Source organism: Cygnus atratus, chromosome 1 (assembly GCF_013377495.2).
Source record: "Cygnus atratus isolate AKBS03 ecotype Queensland, Australia chromosome 1, CAtr_DNAZoo_HiC_assembly, whole genome shotgun sequence".
NCBI classification, from domain to species: Eukaryota; Metazoa; Chordata; class Aves; order Anseriformes; family Anatidae; genus Cygnus; species Cygnus atratus.
This window is the reverse complement of record NC_066362.1, coordinates 623,955-642,704: the sequence shown is the minus strand read 5'-3', so window position 1 is coordinate 642,704 and position 18,750 is coordinate 623,955. Positions and strand designations below refer to the sequence as shown.

Sequence of the window (18,750 nt, the reverse complement as noted above, 5' to 3'; positions counted from 1 at the left end):
GTGGTCCCCAAGCAGCCCGGACCCTCCACCAGCAGCATGACGGGCACACTGCCCCCAGCCCCTGCCCCATCCCTGCCTGGGGCTGCCCCTGGGCCCCCTGCCCTGCAGGTGGGGAGCGGGAACGGTCTGATAGCTCCCTTGTCACACACTGCACCGAGGGCAGCCCGGCAGGCACAAGCAGGAGTAGTGCGTGGGGCTGGGCACGGACACAAGTGAGCAGGGGCAGGACGGGGATGGGGACAGGGACAGGGATGGATACAGGGATGTCGTGCCAGAGGCACTTGGCACTTATGCAGCAGGGACCGCTGGCTGTCCCACTTCTTATTCTGACCACAAACTGTACAAGACCCCCAGATTCCTCTCCATGCCTCTCCTTTAATCCTTCCTCCCTCTCCTCCTATGGAATCAGACTGACTCCTGCACCCCCCCACACCCCCACCCCTTGTGCACGCTTTGCCTTCCCGCGGGCAGGGAATCCCCCACCCTGCCGCCTGCGCTGTGCTCCCTGAGGGGTTCTTGGTGCTCGCTGCTGCGTCGTCTGCGCATCCCACGAGGGCTGCCCCGTCCCTTATCACGGCCACCGAGCTCCAGGTAAATACCTGAGTCTCTGAAAGCGGCCACGGCAAACACAGGCGCGCTTTGGCTGATAAGGGGGAGGATAATTTCCTGCTTTGGTGATAACCGCTTGGCAGATACGGGGGTTTCCCCCAAAAAGCACCTGACCCCATGGCCCAGTGCAGCCCTGGTGCCCCCATGGCGATATGCAGCCGGGGGGAGTGCGGGGGGCTGAGGGCCCCTCTCCACCCCGGCACGGCCCCGGGCAGCAGCACCACTGGTCCCGGTGCTGGGCTCGTGACCCTGGCACTCGAGGGGCTGCAGCCCCGGTGCTGAGGCCGGGGCAGGATCCGGCCGTGCCCAGGGTGGGCGACGTCCTCGTGCGCTGGGGGCCTCGGGGGTGTGGGAGAAGTGCCACAGGGGTCTCTGTGCCCAGCTGTGCCCGTTGTGCCCGGGCTGAGGGACCCCCTTGCTGGGAGGCACAGCTGCCCCTTTCTCAAATGAGCTCCGGGTCCCTTCATTAGTGTTCATCCCTCTGGCCCCTGCCCATTGTGCAGCCCCCCGCCTGCACGCACGCCTCGCCGCTGGCCCGGTATCACACCACACAGCGGGGGCAGGACCAGGGGGCTGGGGGCAGAACCCCCCCCCCCCCAGGGGCAGCCCTGCACCCTGCCGTGGCCACGGGACAGCGCTGAGTGGGGCGGGGGTGCGGCTGGAGGAAGACATGGCACCACGGCGTGCTTCGTGTGCGTTTATTGCGGGGTCCCTCGCCACGGTCACAGCAAGGGGGCTGGGAGCGAGGGGGTGCCCAGGGTGTGGGGGCGACGTGCAGGGGGGCAGCAGGCACCGGGGCGGGGGGACGCGGGGTGCAGGGTGACGGCAGGGCTGGGGGCGGCTCGCTCGCGGCCCCGCTTCTAGGCTGAGTATTTGCAGATGAAGGGGTTCCTCTCGCCGCAGGGGTTGTCCTCCCAGGACATGAAACCTGGAAGAGAGCAGAGCGAGCGCTGGGGCTGGCAGGGACCTTCCCCCGTCCCCCCACAGGACCACCAGCGTCCCCGCTCACCCGAGGAGCCCTCCAGCACTGTGCAGTACTTTCCCCTGGGGAATTCGTCGTCGTCCCAGGCAGAGTAGCGCTTCTTGGAGCCGTCTATCCACACCTGGGCTTGGTTCTGGGCCGCGGGAGGAAGAAGGCTGGCGTTAGGGGACGGGGCTGCGCGGGGCTGCGGGCGGCTCGGGGGCTGCGTGGGCACGGGGCCACGATGCTGGGGGACACGGTGGGGACATGGGGGGGGGACACGGTGGGCGGCCGGGGCCAGGGACCTGCTCCGAGATGGGGACAACCCGGGGGCAAACCGGGGACAACCTGGCCTGGCCCCCCTGCACCCGGGGCAGGACACGCGTTCAGGGCACCCACGGAGGGCGGGGGATGTGGGGGCCCCGAGCAGCCCATGGCGCTCACCCTGTGGTGGAGGCCGATCCAGACATTGTCCTCATCCTCGCTGCGCTGGAACTTGGCCACGAACCTGGCGACGGCTGTGTGCTCCTCGGGGCTGTGCAGGGAGGCGAGGTGGCAGCCGGTGTGGATCACCTTGCACCAAGCCTGCGGGGGGGTGGGACGGGTGGGTGAGGGGTGGTGGGGGCTGCCAGGGCAGTGGGGAGCCCGGGCCCCCCCCTGCAGCCTGGGGGCACCTACCTCTGCCTTCCTCCAGGTGAGCTCCTGCCTGAAGTACCCGTAGCAGCTCCCCCTGAAGTCCAGCCAGCCCTTGGGGCACTTGTTCGCCTGCACCCCTGCGTGGCACAGAGAGCTTGGTGAGGGGGGGGTCCAGCCCTGCCCCCCCCAGCCCTGCCCCCCCGGAGCAGGGAACCCAGGGGTGCTCCGCCCCACCTCCACCATCGGAGGCAGGCGCTGAGCCACTGCTTTTTGGGGCAGCCCCGAGCACCTTCCCCCTCCCATGGGTGCTCCATCCTTGGGGTGATGCAAAGAGCTGGGGGGGCCTGCGTGTCCCTGGGGCTGGGGCAGGCAGGGCAGCAGCTGGATGGGGCTGGGGGGGTCATGAGAAGGCGAAGGGCAGGGGCTGGGGGCCAGGGGGGCTCACCTGGCAGGGAGGGCAGCGCCAGGAAGCCCAGCAGGCAGAGGCCGAGGAACGCGGCTGGTCCCATCCTCGTCCTTCCTGCAAAGAGAGGGGTGATGGAGCGGCGTGGGGGGCACCCACCGAGGGGGGCGCCCACCAAGGCGGGCACCCAACAAGGGGGGCACCCACCCAGGGGGGCACCCACCGCCCCAGTGCCCACCCAGCACCTGTGGCAGAGGCGTGGAGGCGAGCGGGGCTGGTGCAGGATGCGGCCGCCCCGGTGCCTTTATAGCCGCCGCGGGTGGCACCGCCGCGGGCTGGCAGCGAGATCAAAGCTTCGGGCGGCCGCCCCCGGGATGCGCCGGTCCCTCGGGTGGGTGCCCAGACAGACGGACAGACAGACAGATGGACAGACAGACAGATAGGCCCCTGACCGCCTGAGGGCTCCCTGGCCCCAGCCCCACGGCCCTGAGCCCCCAGTCCTGCTTTGGCCACGCTTTTTGTACCCCGGCCAGCCCCAGGGGATGCTGCAGATGTGTGAGGTCGGACCCCCACTATTTTGTGTCCCCCCCTTGTCTCCTTGCTGGGGTCTCGAGCCCCTGACACTGGGGGGGGGGGGCTGACTGCTGCACATCCTGCAAAGAGAAGTCCCCTGGGAGCCGGCCCCTCCTTGGCAAGGCTGGGCAAGAGCCCCCTGCATCCCACAGGGCGGTGTCACCAAGGGGTCCCTGACACCCTCTGCCCTCGGTGCTCTTTGCACAGCGTTTGCTGACCCCCCCCAGGCCCCAGCAGCCCCATGGAACTGGGGTGCCCCCGGTGCTCCGGTCACTGCCTCGCAGCTGGGGCTGGCAGCGGGGGCCCTGGCACGTCGCCGTTCACTGCCGAGGGGCTGAGGGACGCTGTCCTGGCAGCCCCCAGCAGGCATGGGCCCGGGGAGGGACTGGAGGTGCTGGGCAGGGACCCACGGAGGGGGGGGGGGCTCAGCACATGCAGCCCCCTGAGCAGGGCCACGCCGGACAGCAGAGGGTTACGGTGCTGCAGCACCCAGCGGTTTGTGCCTCCTTATCGGGGGCATCAGATAAGGGATGGAGCTGGTGGGGCGGAGGAACCCGGCTCCAGACACGCATCGGCAGCTCCTTTTCCTCCAGGCTCCGCCTGGCACAGGCAGCTGGCTGCAGCTCTCAGGGTCTCTGCAGCACCTGGGGGGCCCCAAACCCAATCCAGGACCCCCCCAGGCGTGGGGCCGAGCCGTGCCGTGGGTCAGGGTTGGCTCCTGCAGCAAATCCCACGGGGGGATGGCGGCACAGCAGGCAGGGTGGCAGAGCCCGGGGTGCAGGATGCCACCCCTATGCAGGGTGGGGGTGCAGCACGGGGCGGTGCAGGACGCGGGGCTGTGGGGGCTCAGCCTGAGCCCAGAGCTGGCAGGCAGGGAGTGTGCTGCAGGAGGGGCTTGTAGGGAGCATCGAGCTGAACCCTGGGGCTGGGGGCTGCATAGCCTGACCCTAACAATAACCCTGACCATAACCCCAAACCCAATCCTAAACCCATCCCCTAAACCTAACCCTAACCCCAACACTAACCCTAACCCTAACTCTAGCCCTAACCCTGACCGTCACCCTACCCCTACCCCTACCCCTACCCCTACCCCTATGCCTACCCCTACCCCTACCCCTACCCCTACCCCTAACCCTAGCCCCAACCCTAACCCTGACCCCGACCCCGACCCCGACCCCAATCCCAACCCTAACCCCAACCCCAACCACAACCACAACCCTAACCCCAACCCTGGGCCAGCCCCCACCAGTGCCCCTGCTCTGAGCACCCAGCGTGTGCTGCTGCCCGAGCAGTGCTGTGGGAGCACCTCCCCAGCCACCGTGGCGCGGGGCCGCTCGTTGCAGGCGTGAGGGACTCCGCACTGTCCGTGTTTCCTGCTGTCCGTCTGTCCGTCCGCTGCGCCACGGCTGCTTGCCCCACGGCTGCTTGCCCCACGGTGCGGGTGGGCGCCACGCCGACACGGCTGACGGGCTCAGCGCCGCTCCCTGCCGCCGTGCCCCGCTGCACACCCCCGTCACACCGCGCGGCCAGCGCCGCGGCACCGGGCCCGCTTTCATCGCCGCCTCGCCGTGCTGCTGGCGCCCCGACCGCGGCTCGTTAGCCCCGTGGCACGCGCCCGCTGCCTGCGGGCAGGAGGGCCCCTGGGACACAGAGATCCCACGGGGACCCCACGGCGCCGCCACCCCCTTCCCGCAGCTCAGGGACCCCAGCGCTGGCCTTGCCGTGCCCTGGAGAGGCCGCGGAGGGATGGCAGAAGCAGCCTTTATTGGCAGCATTTACAGAGAAGCAAGGCCCTGCTCCCCCCACCCGCCCTCGCCCCACGGCCCCCCGTGGTCCCGGCTCCTCCATGTCCCCTGGGACCCCGCGGGGACCCGGGGCCACCCGTGCCTCCTCACTTCCCCGCCTTCTTGGCTGGCATGTCGAAGAGCTCGGCGATGTCCAGCATGGCCTGGCGGATGTTCCTCCCGAAACGCTTCGAGTCCTGTGGCAGCGCCCGCGCCCCCATCAGCCGGGGGGTCCTTACCTGGGGGGGGGCCGAGCCCTGCCCCCCCCCCATCCTGCTGTGCCCTGCCCTGTGCACAGGGATGGACATCCCAGCCCCGGGGACCCCCCAGGCCGCTGGGCCCAACCTGTGTCTCCTGTGACCCCCCAAAAGCTCTGGGGACCCCCCCCAAACCTTGGTACCCCCCGTGTCCCTTGGGACCCCCCCAGAAGGTCCTGCACGGGCAGCTCTGTGAGCCTGGATTGTGGTCAGGGTCCCAAGGGAGAGCAACTGGGACGCAGTGGGGCAGACACAGAGAGGCAGCCCATGCCCTGCGCTGGCCAGAGGACAGAGGCTCAGCGCTGCATGGGATTTGGGGGGGGACGGGACTGTCCTTACCCAGCTGGGGGCTGCCCAGCTCCCCCCGCCCTGGGGACCCCCAGCCCCCAGCCTCAGCCCTCACCGTCTCGGGGCTGGAGTACTTGCTGGAGACGTGGAAGGTGATGAGGTTCTCGCCGGCGATGATGTAGGAGACGCCGTAGCCATCGTCAGCGACCTGGGGGGGCAGAGAGGGGGAAGTGAGCGGGGCCGGGGGAGCCCAGGGTCTGCTGGTCCCCCCCGGGGGGTCCCCATCCCCCTCCCCGCGGCCGAGTGACACTGACCGGGCCGAAGCCGCCGCCGGTGGAGACGTGGTCCGGGTACTTGTCCAGGTCGAACATCTTCAGCTGCTGCTGCGGCGTCTGGCTGGTGGAGAGGCGCCAGGGCTCCGACAGCACCTGTGGGGATGGGGTCACCGCTGCGGCTGGTGCCCCGCTGCACCCCACTGCGCCCCAATGCACCCCACTGTGCCCCACTGCGCCCTGCTGTGCCCCACTGTGCCCTGCTGCGCCCCGCAGTGAAGCACGTGCTCCCCGGCACCCTGCCCCGCTCACCTGTGCCAGGAAGGGGGACTGCACCCCCAGGTAGCGGGACACCACGTAGAGGCAGAAGAGGTGCCGGTCGATGCCGGCCCCGGTCATGGCCATGCGGTACATGTGCTGGTGCTTCTCCGCTGCCAGCTTGAAGAGCCGCTGGCGCTCGGCCCGCTGCGGGGAGAGCCGAGCTCAGGGGCTGGCACACCCCAAAACCTACCCACCCCGGGGTGCTCTGTGCGGGGTGACGTCCTCTGTCCTGCCTGGGGATGGCAGCGGCTCCGCAGCTCTGGGTAAACGGTCCCAAGGGACGGGGACATCCCCAAGGGACAGGGACCTCCACCGGGGTCAGGGACCTCCTGCAGAGACGGGTGCTTCCTCCGGGGCCGGGGACCTCCCTGAGGGGCAGGGGCCTCTGCTGGAGATGGGGAATGTGACCAAGGGGTGGGGACCCCCCGAGGGACAGGGACTTGGGCAAGGCACGACGTGAGGGGCATGGGGCGGCGCGGTGCTCACGGTCTGCCTGGCGTCCCCCATGCTCCGCACGAAGGCAGTCGACTCGGAGGTGCAGGAGCGCACCGTCTCCGTCCGGCCCTCGCGGAACAGCCGCGTCATGGAGGCCTCGTAGGTGAGGCAGAAGCAGCCCTTGTCCTGCGGAGAGAGGCGGCTGGGAGCGGGCACAGGGGGACGCCCACCGGGGCCCCCCGCGCGCCCCCGCGGCGCAGCTCACGCGGAAGTGGGCGAGCTGCAGGGAGATCTGGATGAAGGCGTCGGGGCTGGTCCGGCACTTCTTGATCAGCCCCTTCCCGAAGTCGGAGAACTGGAAGCAGCAGAAGTCCACGTCGTCGGCCAGCGCCTTGGCCACGCGGTACGAGCTCTCGATGGTGGCCTGGCACTGCGGGGACACGCGGCCGTGGCGGTGGGCGCGGGGCACCAAGCGCCCCGGGACGGGGACGCCGAGGGTCAGCCCCGCTCCCACGGGACCAGGGCGGCACTGGGTGGCACCGGGTGGCACTGGGTGGCTCCAGTGCAGGAACACCACAGGGCGCGGGGCCGGGGCGGCTCGGGGCTGCACCCACCTCCTGGGGGATGTCCCACTGCAGGCGCTGGGGTGGTGCCAGCCGCGTGTCGGGGTCCCCCACGCAGTGCCCCCCCTCGGTGTAGCCCAGCTGGAATTTGTCCGTCGCCAGCATGAACTGGGGGGAGGCAGGGACTGAGCAGGGGGCACCGGCCTCACAGTGCCCCCAGCCCCCAGCGTCCCCCAGACAGCAGTATTCACCAACTCGCCCCCAGCATGGCCCCACACACAGCCCTCCTGCAGCCCCCTTTACCCCCAAGGCTGTCCCCTGCCCCCAGTGGAGCTCGCTGTGTCCCCAGGATGGTGGTGCCCAGCCCGGGTGTCCCCAGTAGTGGTGCCCAGCCCAGGGATGCCCAGTTTTGGGGGGACCCAAGGGGTGCCCAGTGGGGGTGCCCAGCTCCAGAGTGCCCAACTGGGGGTGCCCAACTGGGGTGCCCACTTCTGGGGGAGCCCAATGGGGATGCCCAACTCCGGATGCTCAGGCCCGGGGGGGTGCCCATTTTGGGGGTGCCCATTTGGGGGGGGGGTGTCCATTTAGGGAGGGGTGCCCATCCCTGGGTATCCCACGGGGGTGCAGGTCCCCCCCCAGCCGGTACCTCCCAGAGGTGCCCGATGATGGGTGCGTCGGCCCACGAGTGCTCGGCGTTGGCGCCCAGCTTGCCGTTCTTGTAGACGACCAGGGTGAAGGATTTGTCAAACCACCTGCGGGGGGGCACGGGGTGAGCGGCGCGGTGCCGGAGGTGTCCCAGGGGTGCAGGGGCTCGGGGGGGGGGGCCTGGGGCTGCCCACCGGTCGTAGCACTGCCCGTGCAGCAGGGACTTGGCGTAGGTGTCCATGCAGTCCTCCCTGTCTGCGCTGTAGCCGTGCGCCTCCTCGTCCAGCGTCAGGAAGAAGGCTGCCCGCTCGATGGCGTCCAGCGACACCTTGTTCTTGCCCTGGCTGAAGAATCGGGCCCGTGCCTCTGCCCAGGGCACCCTGTGGGCACCAGCAGCAGTGAGGGCGGGCGCCTGGCGATGCCCCCGTGCCCCGGCAGCCCCCAGGTGCCACCATCCCGTGGGGCAGCCGCGTCCCCCATCGCCCTGCGCCCCCTGCCCGGGCACCTGTCCCCGGCGGTGAGGGCCGCCAGCCGCTCCTCGCCGGGCTGGGGGGGCGAGGGGTCGTCCAGGATGCGCTGGAACTGCAGCTCCAGGTCCCGCGGCTTCAGCAGCTGCCCCCCGTAGTACAGCCACACCTTGTAGAAGCGGCCCTTGTGGTAGACGGCCAAGTGCTTGCTGTCCAGCAAGTGCAGCAGCGTGTCTGCGGGAGGGGCACTATTGCTCCGCTGCAGCCACCCCACGGCATGACAGGACCCATGGGGCGGGGGGCTGAGCACCCCGGGGCAGCCCTCGTGTGCAGGGCTGGGGCTGAGCCCCGGCTCAGGATGGGGCCCTGCCCCGCCGGCCACGTACCCGTCTCCTTGCCGGGGATGCGGGTGGTGTTGAACATCCGTTCTGACTGGTAGGAGCACATGGGCACGATGCCCAGAGCCATCATCTGTGGGGGGGCAACGAGAGGGGCTCCCACCCCAGCCCACTGCGACCCCCATCCCCGCTGCAGCCCCCTGACCCTCTGCCAGCCCCATGGCACTTGCCCCCAGCCCTACCCCTGCCCCATTATTTCCCTTCCTCCCGCGCCCCGCCGGGCTCCCCAGATCCCCCACCCGGTGCCCCCAGCCTGCCCCACAGCCCCACAGCCCCACCCCGACCCCGTGCCCCTCCCCAGGTGCTCACGGGCGGGATCTCCCCGCGGTCCAGCTTGCGGCGGTACAGCAGGATGGCATGCACCACGTTGCCCGCCCGGGCAGCCTGTATGTGGCTGGGCGTCACGTAGAGGAAGTCCTGGGGACAAGGGACGGGCTGGGAGGGGGCGCCCGGGGTCCCCGCTCGGCCCGGTGCGGGTCTGGGAATGTCCCCGGCCAGGGGACGGCACCGTGGCACTGTCACCCCCCTCACCATGGCGTAGTAGTTGCTGTTGACCATGAGCGGGCTGCGGCCGCGCAGGTAGATGTACTGCTCCCACCAGTCGCTCACCTGGTGGGGGACGTGAGCTGGGGTCACCGCGGGGCAGGGATGGGGACAGGGATGGGGATGGGGGACAGGGATGGGGACAGGAAGGGCAGATAGGGCAATGGACAAGGCAAGGGATAGGGATGGGGGAAGGGGACAGGAACTGGGGACAAAGCGGGGCGAAGGTGGCTGGACAGGGACAGAAGCAGGTGCGGGGAGAGGGGACAGGGAGAGCAGATACGGACACTGGGAAGGGGACGTGGGACATGGGCAGGGGAGAGGGACAGTGGAAGGGGCCAGCTGCAGGAGCAGGGACAGGGAGTGGGGTCAGCCCTTGCCCTCCCCACACTGAGGCTCGGTGCAGGACCCCCTGTCCTCCCCACAGTGACCTTGTTGGGGTCCCCAGGCTGCCCAGGGGGGCAGCACCCCTGCCCCATGTCCCTGTGCCCATCTTTTCTGGGCATGGTAGGCTGCAGAGGAAGGCCCAGGCTGGAGCTTCTCGGCAAGTGGGACACAGGAGCAGGGACAGGGGTGGCACGAGGCTGCCCCAGGACCACCCCGCATCCCCCCCACCCAGCCTGGGTGCCCCAGGGCCCCACAAAGGGGTGACCATGCCCAGGCGGTGGGATCACAGCAGCGTCCTGCTCCCGGGGCTGGGCTCACGTAGTTGGTGGTCCACCAGGACTTGAGGATCAGGTACTTCTGCAGCCGAGGGGCCGTCTTCTCCTTGAACTCCTTGGCCAGAGCCTCCATCTTGCTGTACTTCTCGTCGTCCATCAGCGGGCGCACGGACTCCAGGTACTGCGGGCAGGGGGCTCGGGTCACCGCCGTCCCCGGGGACCTGGGAGGGCAGCGCCAGGCGGTGCCCCCGCGCCGCTCAGCCCTTACCCTGCGGATGGTGGCCTCCACAGGGGGCACGGGCAGCTTGGGCAGCGAGGTCTGGAAGCTGTAGAGCAGGGGCTTGCGGCCTGAGAGCACCTTCATCAGCGCCTGCAGGGCCAGCGCAGAGGCTGGGGGTCAGGGGCAGTGCTGCAGGAGCCAGCCCCCCTCCCCACACCAGCCCCCAGGGTCCCCAGTGCCGTCCCCACCACCAGCGCCTTTGCGGCACTTCCAGCGCCCCCCGTGCAACACGCGCACGCTTGGAGGCGCACGTGCAGGCACGCACCACCCAGATCTTGGTGCTGCGGCTCATCTTGCCGTGGGGCTCAAACATCCACCCGTGGTAGGAGAGGAGCAGCCTCATCGTCTGCCGGAAGAGCAGCACAGCCGAGAGCCAGACGCCGGTGGAGAAGAGGACGGCGCTCACGACCGTCCGGCTCTCGTAGCTCAGGAGTTGGCTGCGGGGAGCGGGGAGAGGGCTGAGGTGGGGACGTGACCGCGTGGGGGGCACCACGGGGCTGGGGGGACACGCGGGTGTGACGCCCTGGGGGATGTCCCCGTGCTGGGACCATGCTCGCGGTGTTGGGAGATGTGTGGGGTGGGACACATGGTAGGTGGGGACGTGCCCATAGGGCTGGGGGACGTGTGGCATGGTCTCTCATTGGGGACGCCACAGGTGGGGCCATGCCCGTGGGCTGGGGGGGCTGAGTGGGGTGCCCAGAGGCTGGGGGCCGTGTGGAGCTGCCCCCGCTCACCTCTCAGGCAGGAAGCAGCGGATGCGGGCGATCAGCCCCATGGAGGGGTCCACCTGGCAGTAGAAGGAGCCGGCGGTGGCCATCACCACCACCATCCAGCTGGAGGGGGATGCGGGGTAGACGCCGGTCAGGAAGCTGTTCTGTGGGCACAGGGGGTCAGGGCGGCGGTGACGGGGCGGCAGGGACCACCTGGCCCCGCAGCCCCCGCCCCGGGCCCACCTTTGCGCGGACGAAGCGCTTCTTCCAGGAGGAGATGCCGGCAAGGTAGAGCTGCTTGACGGCCTCGCGGCTGAGGTGGAAATCTAAGCCCTCGGGGGTGACGGTGAACTGGAAGGCCACGGCCTGGTGGGCTTCTGCCATCTTGGGGGGCTGCTGGCACCTGGGGGCGCGCGGGGGGTGGCTGAGCGCAGGGACGGTGCCTGGGGATGGCCACACCCGGCACCGGGCGCCAGGCTCTGTGGTGCCGTGGCTCTGGGCACCACCTGGAACACCCCATGACGCTGTTGGCATCGCAGCCCCCCCTCTCTGCCCCCCCCCCCGGTGTCACTGGGGCCACCGCACACCGGGACGGTCACGCTGCGTGCCAGCGGCGGTGCCAGGAGAGCTGCGTCACGTCGGCCCCGGCCAGGCCCCAGAGCCACGTGCGCGTGCCCGCGGGGGGGCCCTGTCCCAGTCACATGGGCCTGGACGGGTGCCCAGTGAGGGAAGGGTCAGGCACCGTCCCGCTGCCCCAGCGCACGCCACCGAGGGGGCAGATGCACAGACACACCCCCGCGGCGCACCCGGCTGCGTGGGGGGGCAGCAGCACCGGCCCCCTGCTGCCACGCTGTGCGTCGTCCCCACGCACCGGGAACACTGGGGGCAGGGGGCTGCAGCAGGAGCTGGGCCCCCCCCACACCCCTCCGTGCCCAGGGTCCCCTCCCTCAGCGGGCACGGGCAGAGCCCCCACCGCTGTGTGGGGCCCGGGCTCCTGCTGGTGTCGGCGCAGCCGGCTCAGCACAGCAGCGTGGGGGGAGCCACGGAGCTGCCTCCCCGGTGCGTGAGCCTGAGGTGCCCTTCCACAAGGGCGTCCTTGGGCTGAAGGCAAACAGCCAGCGCGGCGAGAGCCAGGAGTCCTGCCGCTGCCACGGCACTGCGCGGCACCGCACCGCGCTGGCATGCGTCACGCTGCATGGCACCGAAGTGCACAGCACCAAACTGCACAGCACCGTGCTGCAGCACAGCAGGGCCTGCAGGGCACTGCGCTGCTTCGTGCTGCGCTGCACTGGGTTGCATTAAACTGCAATCGCGCTGCACCGAGCTGCATGGCACTGCGTGGCACTGCCCTGCCCTGTGCTGCGCTGCACCGCACCCTCCAAACTCATCACACCGCACGGCACGGCAGTGCATAGTATGGCACGGCACGGGCACTGCAAGGGCTCTGCACAGCACAGCACTGCACTGCACAGCACGGCACACTGCACTGGACTGCATAGCACTGCATGGACACTGCACAGCGCAAGCGCTGCACAGCAGACACGTAACTGCAGGCAACCCGGGGGACCCACGTGCCCTGGCCCGCTCTGCCCACTCTTCACGCCCAGCAGCCACCGAGCGTCACAAGGTCACCGGGGCGGTGCGGCACCGGGACGTGCCCTGGAGGGACACGGATGCCCCGGGGGACACCCTGGGGGACACCCCAGGGACAGAGCTGCAGCTGCCCAGCCCACGGGGCGCCCTGCCCGGGGCTCGGCTCCTGGGGGACTATGGGGCCACCCGACGGGGCACAGTGGGACCAGGGCGCAGTGGGACCGGGGTGCAGCGGGACGGGGTGCAGTAGGACGGGGTGCAGCGGAACAGGCCGGCACAGGGGTACCCAGAGCCCCCTGGGACGCCCCGGGGTCACAAGGGGACCCGGCAGACACAAGGGGGCCCGGCAGACGGTCCCCAAGCGGCAGCAGCAGCGCAAGGGCACGGCCCGGGAGGGGGCCCGGTGCGGGCCGGGGGCAGCGGCTCGGGCGGCGCCCCAGCGCCCCGGGGCTCCCCCAGCCCCGAGCGGACCCCGACCCCCCGCGGGGCCCCCCCCCAGGCCCAGGTGCCGCGGGCGCCCCGCCCGCCCCGCAGTGCCCGGTACCTGCTCGGGGGGTGCGAACGGCGAGGGGCAGAGCCCCGGGACGGCGGCTCCGTGCGCCCGCTGCGCCCCGGGGACGGCGGCTCCGTGCGCCCCGCGCCGCGCCCCGGGGGGCTGTAACCGGACACGGGCGGGGGGGGGCGGCCCCGCCACATGGCCCGAAATGGCCGGGGCCGCCCGGCCGCTCCTCCCCCGGGGCCCGCCTCGCCCCGCGCCCCCCCCCTCGCCGGGGACCCGGCACCCGGCGGGACCCCCCCGCGGACCCCCGGCCGGGCAGGGGACCGGCACCCCCCGGGGACCCGCAGCTCCCCGCACCCCCACGGCCGTGTCCCCGTCCCGCTGCGTGGGAGCCCCGGCGTGGAGCCGCCGCGCGCGGGGGGAGCGGGGGGGGCCTCGTGCGGGCACCGGCCCCACGCGTGCACCTGCCGGGACCGCGCTCGTCCGCCCCGCGCGGCCCGGGGAGAGGCCCCCCCCGGTCCCCCCGGCCGCTGCTGCCGCGGGGGGGCTATAAATGGCCGGGACGGGGCCGAGAGGAGCGGGGGCAGCGCGCCCCGGGGTGCCCCCCCGCGGGGCTCCGCGCCCGGGCTGGGGGTCCCGGGGGCAGGGCGGGGGTCCCGGCCCGGCCGCGTGTCCCCCTGACGGGCTCGCAGCGTCCTCCGGGATCCCCCCCCCCGGTCATTCCCCCCCCAGCAGCGCGGTGCCGGGAGCAGCTCCGTCCCCGCATGGACACGGAGGGCAGGGCAGGGTGGGCGCTGTCCTCCTGTCCTTGTCCCCATGCGTCCCCTCCCCGCGTCCCCGGGTGGCGCTGAGCCCCCTCCCCCCCGGCTCCCACCCCACATCCCCGTGGGGCTGGGCTCTGCCCCCCCCTCCCTGCCCACAGACACCCCCTCCCCATGCACCCCGCGGTGAGCCGGGGGGGTCCCGTGGAGCAACGGCCCTACGGGAGCTGGGGGTGTCCCAGGGGAGCCAGGAAGGGTCCCAGGGGGTGGGGGTCCTGGCGCTGTGGGGTGCAGGGGGCGCAGAGGCTGCCGGGGGTGCCGCAGAAGCCGAAGCCACTCACAAGGCAAAGCCACAAGCCCCTGCGGCCAGCAGGCACCGAGGAGGGAGAGGCCACACCGAAGCCCCCCCTGTGCGCACGGGCAGAGCTGCGAGCACCGCCCGACCCGCGTGGGGGGCAGCAGAACCCCCCCGGGGCTGCACACACCCGGCCCACCCCCCGGAGCCTGCAGGGCAAACGGGGCAACGCCACGGGGCAGCAGACAGCGAGCAGCCCCCGTGCACCACCGCAGCGTTTATTGGTCCAGGACTGTACATTCTGCTGTCGGGGGGCCGCCAGCCCCCAGCCCCCGGCCCCGCCGAGCAGCGGCTGCGCAGCCAAGGCAGCGGGGAGCCAGGCAGGGGGGCAAGAGGAGGGCACAGTGCGGCATGGGGGTCCTACCTGGCCCCAGATGGTGGGAGAGAGCTGGGGGGGGATGAGATGCACGTGCAGAGCCCCCCCCCCGCCCCCAGCACCTCCACGCGCAGCCCTTGCAGCGGGCAGGACCACACGCAGCCACCCGCGACCCCTCCTGGTCCGGGGGGGACCGAGGGGGTCCCACCAGTGCGGTGCCCACGGCTCCAACCCCGCCTTGTGCCTGCAGGGGGAGGCCAGGGCTGCAGGGGCATGGGGGGGCTGCAGAGGCACTGGGGGGGGTCAGCAGGGGCTGCGGCCTCCTTTGCCTACAGCAGTGATGGCAAAGGCGGAGCCCCACGGCTGTGTCCCCTCTTTGAGGGGGGGGGGCGTCCCCTTTCCCCACGCACCCCGGCGGTCCCACAGCTCGCCCCATGCCACGATGCAGCCCGGAGCCTGCCCCGTCCCTGTCCCCCACGGGGCAGCCACGGCAGGGACCAGCCCCACGGCCGCCTGTTGCAGCCCCCGTGGGAGGGGGCGCTGCGTCTCTGGCCCCACGGCATGGCTGGGGGGCTGCGGGGGGGCGCAGGCAGGGCCAGGGATCCGGTCAGTCTCAGCAGCACTGCGCCTTGTGCTGGAAATAGGCCTCGAAGCGGCTCTGGGCATAGTCCTGTGGGGGAAAAGGGGTCAGAAGGGACCTGTCCCCCCCACCTCCACCAGCACCCCCAGCGCAGGGGTGCAAGGGAAGCACCGCGACACCTGGGGGTCACCCCATAACCCGTCCTGGTGCCTGGGCTGGAGACCCCCCTGCGCCTGGCTGTCTGGACCCCTCCCTGCCCCGATGCCCTGTGCCGGGGGGGGGGGTGATGAGCAGGAGAGCCCCAGGGCAGCCCTGCGTGGAGGCTGGGCCCCTCCCTGCACCCGCCCGGCCCCCCAGGGGCAGCACTCACCAGGTACCCAAACTCGATGGTGGAGATCTTCGCCTGCAGGATGGACCAGAGGCCCCAGAAGAAGTGAGAGGCCAAAGCGAACCTGAGGGGAGCACAGCCCTCAGCACCCCCGGCCCCCTCCCTGCCCCCAGCGGGGCGAGCGGGAGGGGCGTCCCGGGGCTGCTGCTCTCCCACACGGTGCCCCCAGCACCGCTCCCCCCGCGTCCCTCACCGGTTGATCTCCGTCAGCATCTCTTCCTCGATGCGAGCCTGCTCCTCGTGCGTTGTGTCCCCGCGCCGCCCCGAGTCCTCCGAGAGGTAGTGCCGGATGAAATGCAGCTGGGGGGGGGCAGCAGGTTGGGACGCTGCGAGCGGCGCGTGCCCCAGCCCAGCACCCCTCCTGCCTCCCCGGCGCCTTGCCCGAGCCCCGCAGTGCCGCGGGGCAGCACGGCTCACGGCTCACAGCTCACCTGCTGCTGCCGACTGGGGTAGTTCTCCAGAGAGGCCTTGTAGTAGGGCCAGGACTCGTGCGTGTAGTTGTACACCCACTCGCAGAAGTGGTTGCCGATGTCAAAGCCCCTGGGGAGGGAGCGGGGGGGTGAGCGAGGAGCCGCCTGCTGGCGGGGCACAGCCCCCCGCAGCCCCGCGCCCACCGGTAGTTGTAGCTGCTGTACTCGAAGTCGATGAGCATCAGCTTGTCCGAGGGGGAGGCCTCGTGCCCGGCCAGCAGCAGGATGTTCCCTGGGGACACGGACGGGACCGGGGACGGGTCAGGGGGACGAGGAGCGCGGCCCGGCACGGCCGCAGGGCGCCGGCACTCACCCTCCTGCACGTCGTTGTGGCAGAAGACGACCGGCGAGGGGGTGGCCTCCAGCAGCTCCCTGCAGGGGGGCAGAGCTGGGCGTCAGCCCTCGCCCGTCCCCTGCCACCGCCGCCAGGCAGGGCACAGAGCTGCGTCCCCCCCCCAGAGGTCCCCGAGGACACCGGGCTCACCTGAGGCTCCTCATCTCCTCCTGCAGGTTGTAGGCCTTCAGGTGGTTGAACTTCTTCAGCTGCCCCTCCTCGGAGAAGGTGAGCTCCGAAATCTGCTTCAGGTACCTGGGGCGGGGGACGGGGGAGGCTGCAGCCCCCCTGCGCCCCCTCCCCGCCGCTCTGTGCCCCCCTGAGCCCCTGGGATTTGGGGTTGGGGGCAGCTGCCCCCCACGAGCGCGGCGCCCTCACCACTCCATGGTCCCGAAGAGCCACTTGGGCTCCTTGTTGAAGGGCATCACCATGCCGTGGAAGCGCGACATCTTCACCGCGATCTCCTTGGAGATGTCGGGGTCCCGCAGGTCCTCGGTCCGCAGCCGACGGCTCTGGGGACGCACAGCGGTGTCAGCAAGGGGGGGCCAGCGGGGACCCCGCCCCGTACTGCCCTGTATTGCCCTGTATCACCCCATACCGCCCCGTACCGCCCTGTCTTGCTCCGTACTGCCCTGTATTGCCCCATCTCGCACTGTACCGCCCCATATCGCCCCGTATCACCCTGTACTGCCCCATATTGCCTTGTATTGCCCTGTGTCACCCCATACTGCCCCGTATCACCCTGTACTGTCCCATACCGCCCCATATGTCTTACGAGGAGCGGCTGAGGGAGCTGGGGTTGTTTAGCCTGGAGGAGGCTCAGGGGCGACCTTATCGCTCTCTATAGGTACATTAAAGGAGGCTGTAGAGAGGTGGGGGTTGGTCTATTCTCCCACGTGCCTGGTGACAGGACGAGGGGGAATGGGCTAAAGTTGCGCCAGGGGAGGTTTAGGTTGGATATTAGGAAAAACTTCTTTACCGAAAGGGTTGTTGGGCATTGGAATGGGCTGCCCAGGGAAGTGGTTGAGTCCCCATCCCTGGAGGTCTTTAAAAGACATTTAGATGTTGAGCTTAGTGATATGGTTTAGTGCAGGACTTGTTAGTGTTAGGTCAGAGGTTGGACTCGGTGACCTTGGAGGTCTCTTCCAACCTAGACGATTCTGTGACTCTGTGATATCACCCTGTATCGGCCCGTATCACCCCATACTGCCCTGTATTGCTCCGTATCGCCCCATTTCACCCCGTATCGCTCCATATTGCTCTGTACCGCCCCATCTCGCCCCATACTGCCCATACGGCTCCGTACTGCCCCGTGCCGTACCGGGATGTACTGCTCCAGCCGCCCCTGGGGGAAGACGCCGTAGAGCCGCGGCCCCAGCGCGCGCTCCGCCAGGATGGCGAACATCACGCTCTCCAGCACCAGCGAGTCCACGCCCTGCGGACGGGGCCGGTGAGCGGCGGCGGGGCCGGGGGCCCTGGGGGTCCCGGGGGTGCCGGTGGCGGCGGGGCCGGGGTCTCACCTGCAGGATGGCCCCGTAGACGCGCAGCAGCACCTGCCGGGGCTCGTCGCCCACGCTGAGGATGTGCTCGGGCAGCGCGCACTTGAAGAGCAGGTTGCTGAGCCCCCCGCTGCGGGCACGGGCACGGCACGCGTCAGGGGTGGCCACGGCGGCTCACGGGGGGCACGGGGAGGAGGGCACCGGGAACCACGGGCACCGGGAACCGCGGGCAGGGGGCACCGGGGGGCCGTGGGCAGGGGGACTGGGAGCTGGGGCAGGGGGACCGGGGGGCTGCGGGCACCGGGAACTAGGGGCAGGGGGCACCGGGGCTGCCGGCGGTCGCGGGACCGGCAGGGACACGGCGGGGCACGGGGCCGGCAGGGAACCGGGGACGGGACCGGGGGGCACCGGGGGCGGGGGGACACGGGGCAGGGGGCACCGGGGGGCTAGGGGGCGGGGGGACCGGGGAGCGGCAGGCACGGGGCACCGGGGCTGCCGGAGGGTGTGGGTCCGGCAGGGGACACGGCAGGGAACGGGGCCGGGGAGGGGACCGGGAGGGGACCGGGGGCGGGACCGGGGGGCACCGGCGGGGGCACGGGGGGGGGCAGGGACAGGGAGGTACCGGGGGGCGGGGCGGGGCGGGGCGGGGGTCGCGGCCGGGGCGGGGCGGGGCGGGGCGGGGCCGGTTCCCGTGCCGGTTCCGGTTCCCGTTCCGGTGCCGGTGCCGGCCGTACCTGACGGGCCCGATGACGAACTCGTCGGGGCCGATGAGCTTCCAGGAGCCGGCCAGGAACTCTCGGCACCAGGCGTAGGCCCGCAGCCGGGTGGCGGCGGGCACTGCCCCGCTCGCGGCCCCGCCGCCCGCCCCGCGCCCCGCCGCCATGGCCGCCATGGCCGCCGCGCCCCGCCCCTCCGCGCCCATTGGCCGGCGGCGCGGCGGCGGGGCGGGCGCGGCCCAATGGGGCGGCGCGGCGGCGGCGACGTCACGCGGCGCGGCGGGATGCGGCGCAACGTGGAGCTGAAGGCGCGGCTGCGGCGGGCGGAGGCGGCGCGGGGCGCGGCGGAGCGGCGGAGCGGGGCGGCGGGCACGGCCCTGCCGCAGGCGGACACCTTCTTCCGCGTGCCCGCGGGGCGCCTCAAGCTGCGGC

At 71.4% G+C, this 18,750-nt stretch overlaps 3 protein-coding genes across 5 annotated transcripts; all 3 read right to left on the bottom strand.

Moving 5' to 3' along the window:
* Positions 1-1,469: 1,469 nt before the first annotated feature.
* LOC118259641 (dromaiocalcin-1-like) lies at positions 1,470-2,715 on the bottom strand. The gene is made up of 5 exons (XM_035569317.1): positions 2,652-2,715; positions 2,249-2,343; positions 2,015-2,155; positions 1,619-1,724; positions 1,470-1,537 (listed from the first exon to the last, which is right to left on the bottom strand). Exons 1-5 carry the CDS (start codon positions 2,713-2,715, stop codon positions 1,470-1,472), a joined length of 474 nt encoding a protein of 157 aa, XP_035425210.1.
* Positions 2,716-5,016: 2,301 nt separating this feature from the next.
* Positions 5,017-13,017, bottom strand: CPT1B (carnitine palmitoyltransferase 1B). Of its 3 annotated transcripts, XM_035569291.2 has the most exons (19): positions 12,945-13,017; positions 11,051-11,210; positions 10,832-10,971; positions 10,363-10,534; positions 10,086-10,187; positions 9,861-9,998; positions 9,144-9,221; positions 8,922-9,029; positions 8,601-8,685; positions 8,253-8,448; positions 7,942-8,127; positions 7,749-7,854; positions 7,154-7,270; positions 6,805-6,969; positions 6,591-6,725; positions 6,096-6,248; positions 5,826-5,939; positions 5,627-5,719; positions 5,017-5,163 (listed from the first exon to the last, which is right to left on the bottom strand). In XM_035569291.2, exons 2-19 carry the CDS (start codon positions 11,189-11,191, stop codon positions 5,074-5,076), a joined length of 2,319 nt encoding a protein of 772 aa, XP_035425184.1. In that variant the 5' UTR covers positions 11,192-11,210; positions 12,945-13,017; the 3' UTR covers positions 5,017-5,073. The 3 variants fall into 3 exon arrangements, with proteins under 3 accessions (XP_035425184.1, XP_035425185.1, XP_050564333.1); XM_035569292.2 differs by lacking the exons at positions 11,051-11,210; positions 12,945-13,017 and having other exon boundaries at positions 10,363-10,443; positions 10,832-10,960; XM_050708376.1 differs by lacking the exons at positions 10,363-10,534; positions 11,051-11,210; positions 12,945-13,017 and having other exon boundaries at positions 10,832-10,969.
* A 1,195-nt stretch (positions 13,018-14,212) lies between these two features.
* CHKB (choline kinase beta) lies at positions 14,213-18,496 on the bottom strand. Its single transcript, XM_035569316.2, has 11 exons — positions 18,337-18,496; positions 17,624-17,732; positions 17,425-17,538; positions 16,482-16,615; positions 16,254-16,358; positions 16,083-16,141; positions 15,914-16,001; positions 15,731-15,839; positions 15,493-15,599; positions 15,282-15,363; positions 14,213-15,001 (listed from the first exon to the last, which is right to left on the bottom strand). Exons 1-11 carry the CDS (start codon positions 18,492-18,494, stop codon positions 14,945-14,947), a joined length of 1,122 nt encoding a protein of 373 aa, XP_035425209.2. The 5' UTR covers positions 18,495-18,496; the 3' UTR covers positions 14,213-14,944.
* Between the last annotated feature and the right edge of the window lie 254 nt (positions 18,497-18,750).

Excerpts from the sequence above, each read along its gene's own strand:
- CPT1B (XM_035569291.2), bottom strand. The coding sequence starts at position 11,191 with ATGGCAGAAGCCCACCAGGCCGTGGCCTTCCAGTTCACCGTCACCCCC. Across the intron at positions 8,686-8,921 it reads ACCGCGGGGAGATCCCGCCC|ATGATGGCTCTGGGCATCGT; the intron begins GTGAGCACCTGG and ends GCCCCCCCACAG. Across the intron at positions 5,164-5,626 it reads AGTACTCCAGCCCCGAGACG|GACTCGAAGCGTTTCGGGAG; the intron begins GTGAGGGCTGAG and ends GCGCTGCCACAG.
- LOC118259641 (XM_035569317.1), bottom strand. The coding sequence starts at position 2,715 with ATGGGACCAGCCGCGTTCCTCGGCCTCTGCCTGCTGGGCTTCCTGGCG. Across the intron at positions 2,344-2,651 it reads GGCGCTGCCCTCCCTGCCAG|GGGTGCAGGCGAACAAGTGC; the intron begins GTGAGCCCCCCT and ends TGTGCCACGCAG. Across the intron at positions 1,538-1,618 it reads AGTGCTGGAGGGCTCCTCGG|GTTTCATGTCCTGGGAGGAC; the intron begins GTGAGCGGGGAC and ends GCTCTCTTCCAG.
- CHKB (XM_035569316.2), bottom strand. The coding sequence starts at position 18,494 with ATGGCGGCCATGGCGGCGGGGCGCGGGGCGGGCGGCGGGGCCGCGAGC. Across the intron at positions 17,539-17,623 it reads TCTACGGGGCCATCCTGCAG|GGCGTGGACTCGCTGGTGCT; the intron begins GTGAGACCCCGG and ends CCCCGTCCGCAG. Across the intron at positions 15,002-15,281 it reads CCATCGAGTTTGGGTACCTG|GACTATGCCCAGAGCCGCTT; the intron begins GTGAGTGCTGCC and ends TTTCCCCCACAG.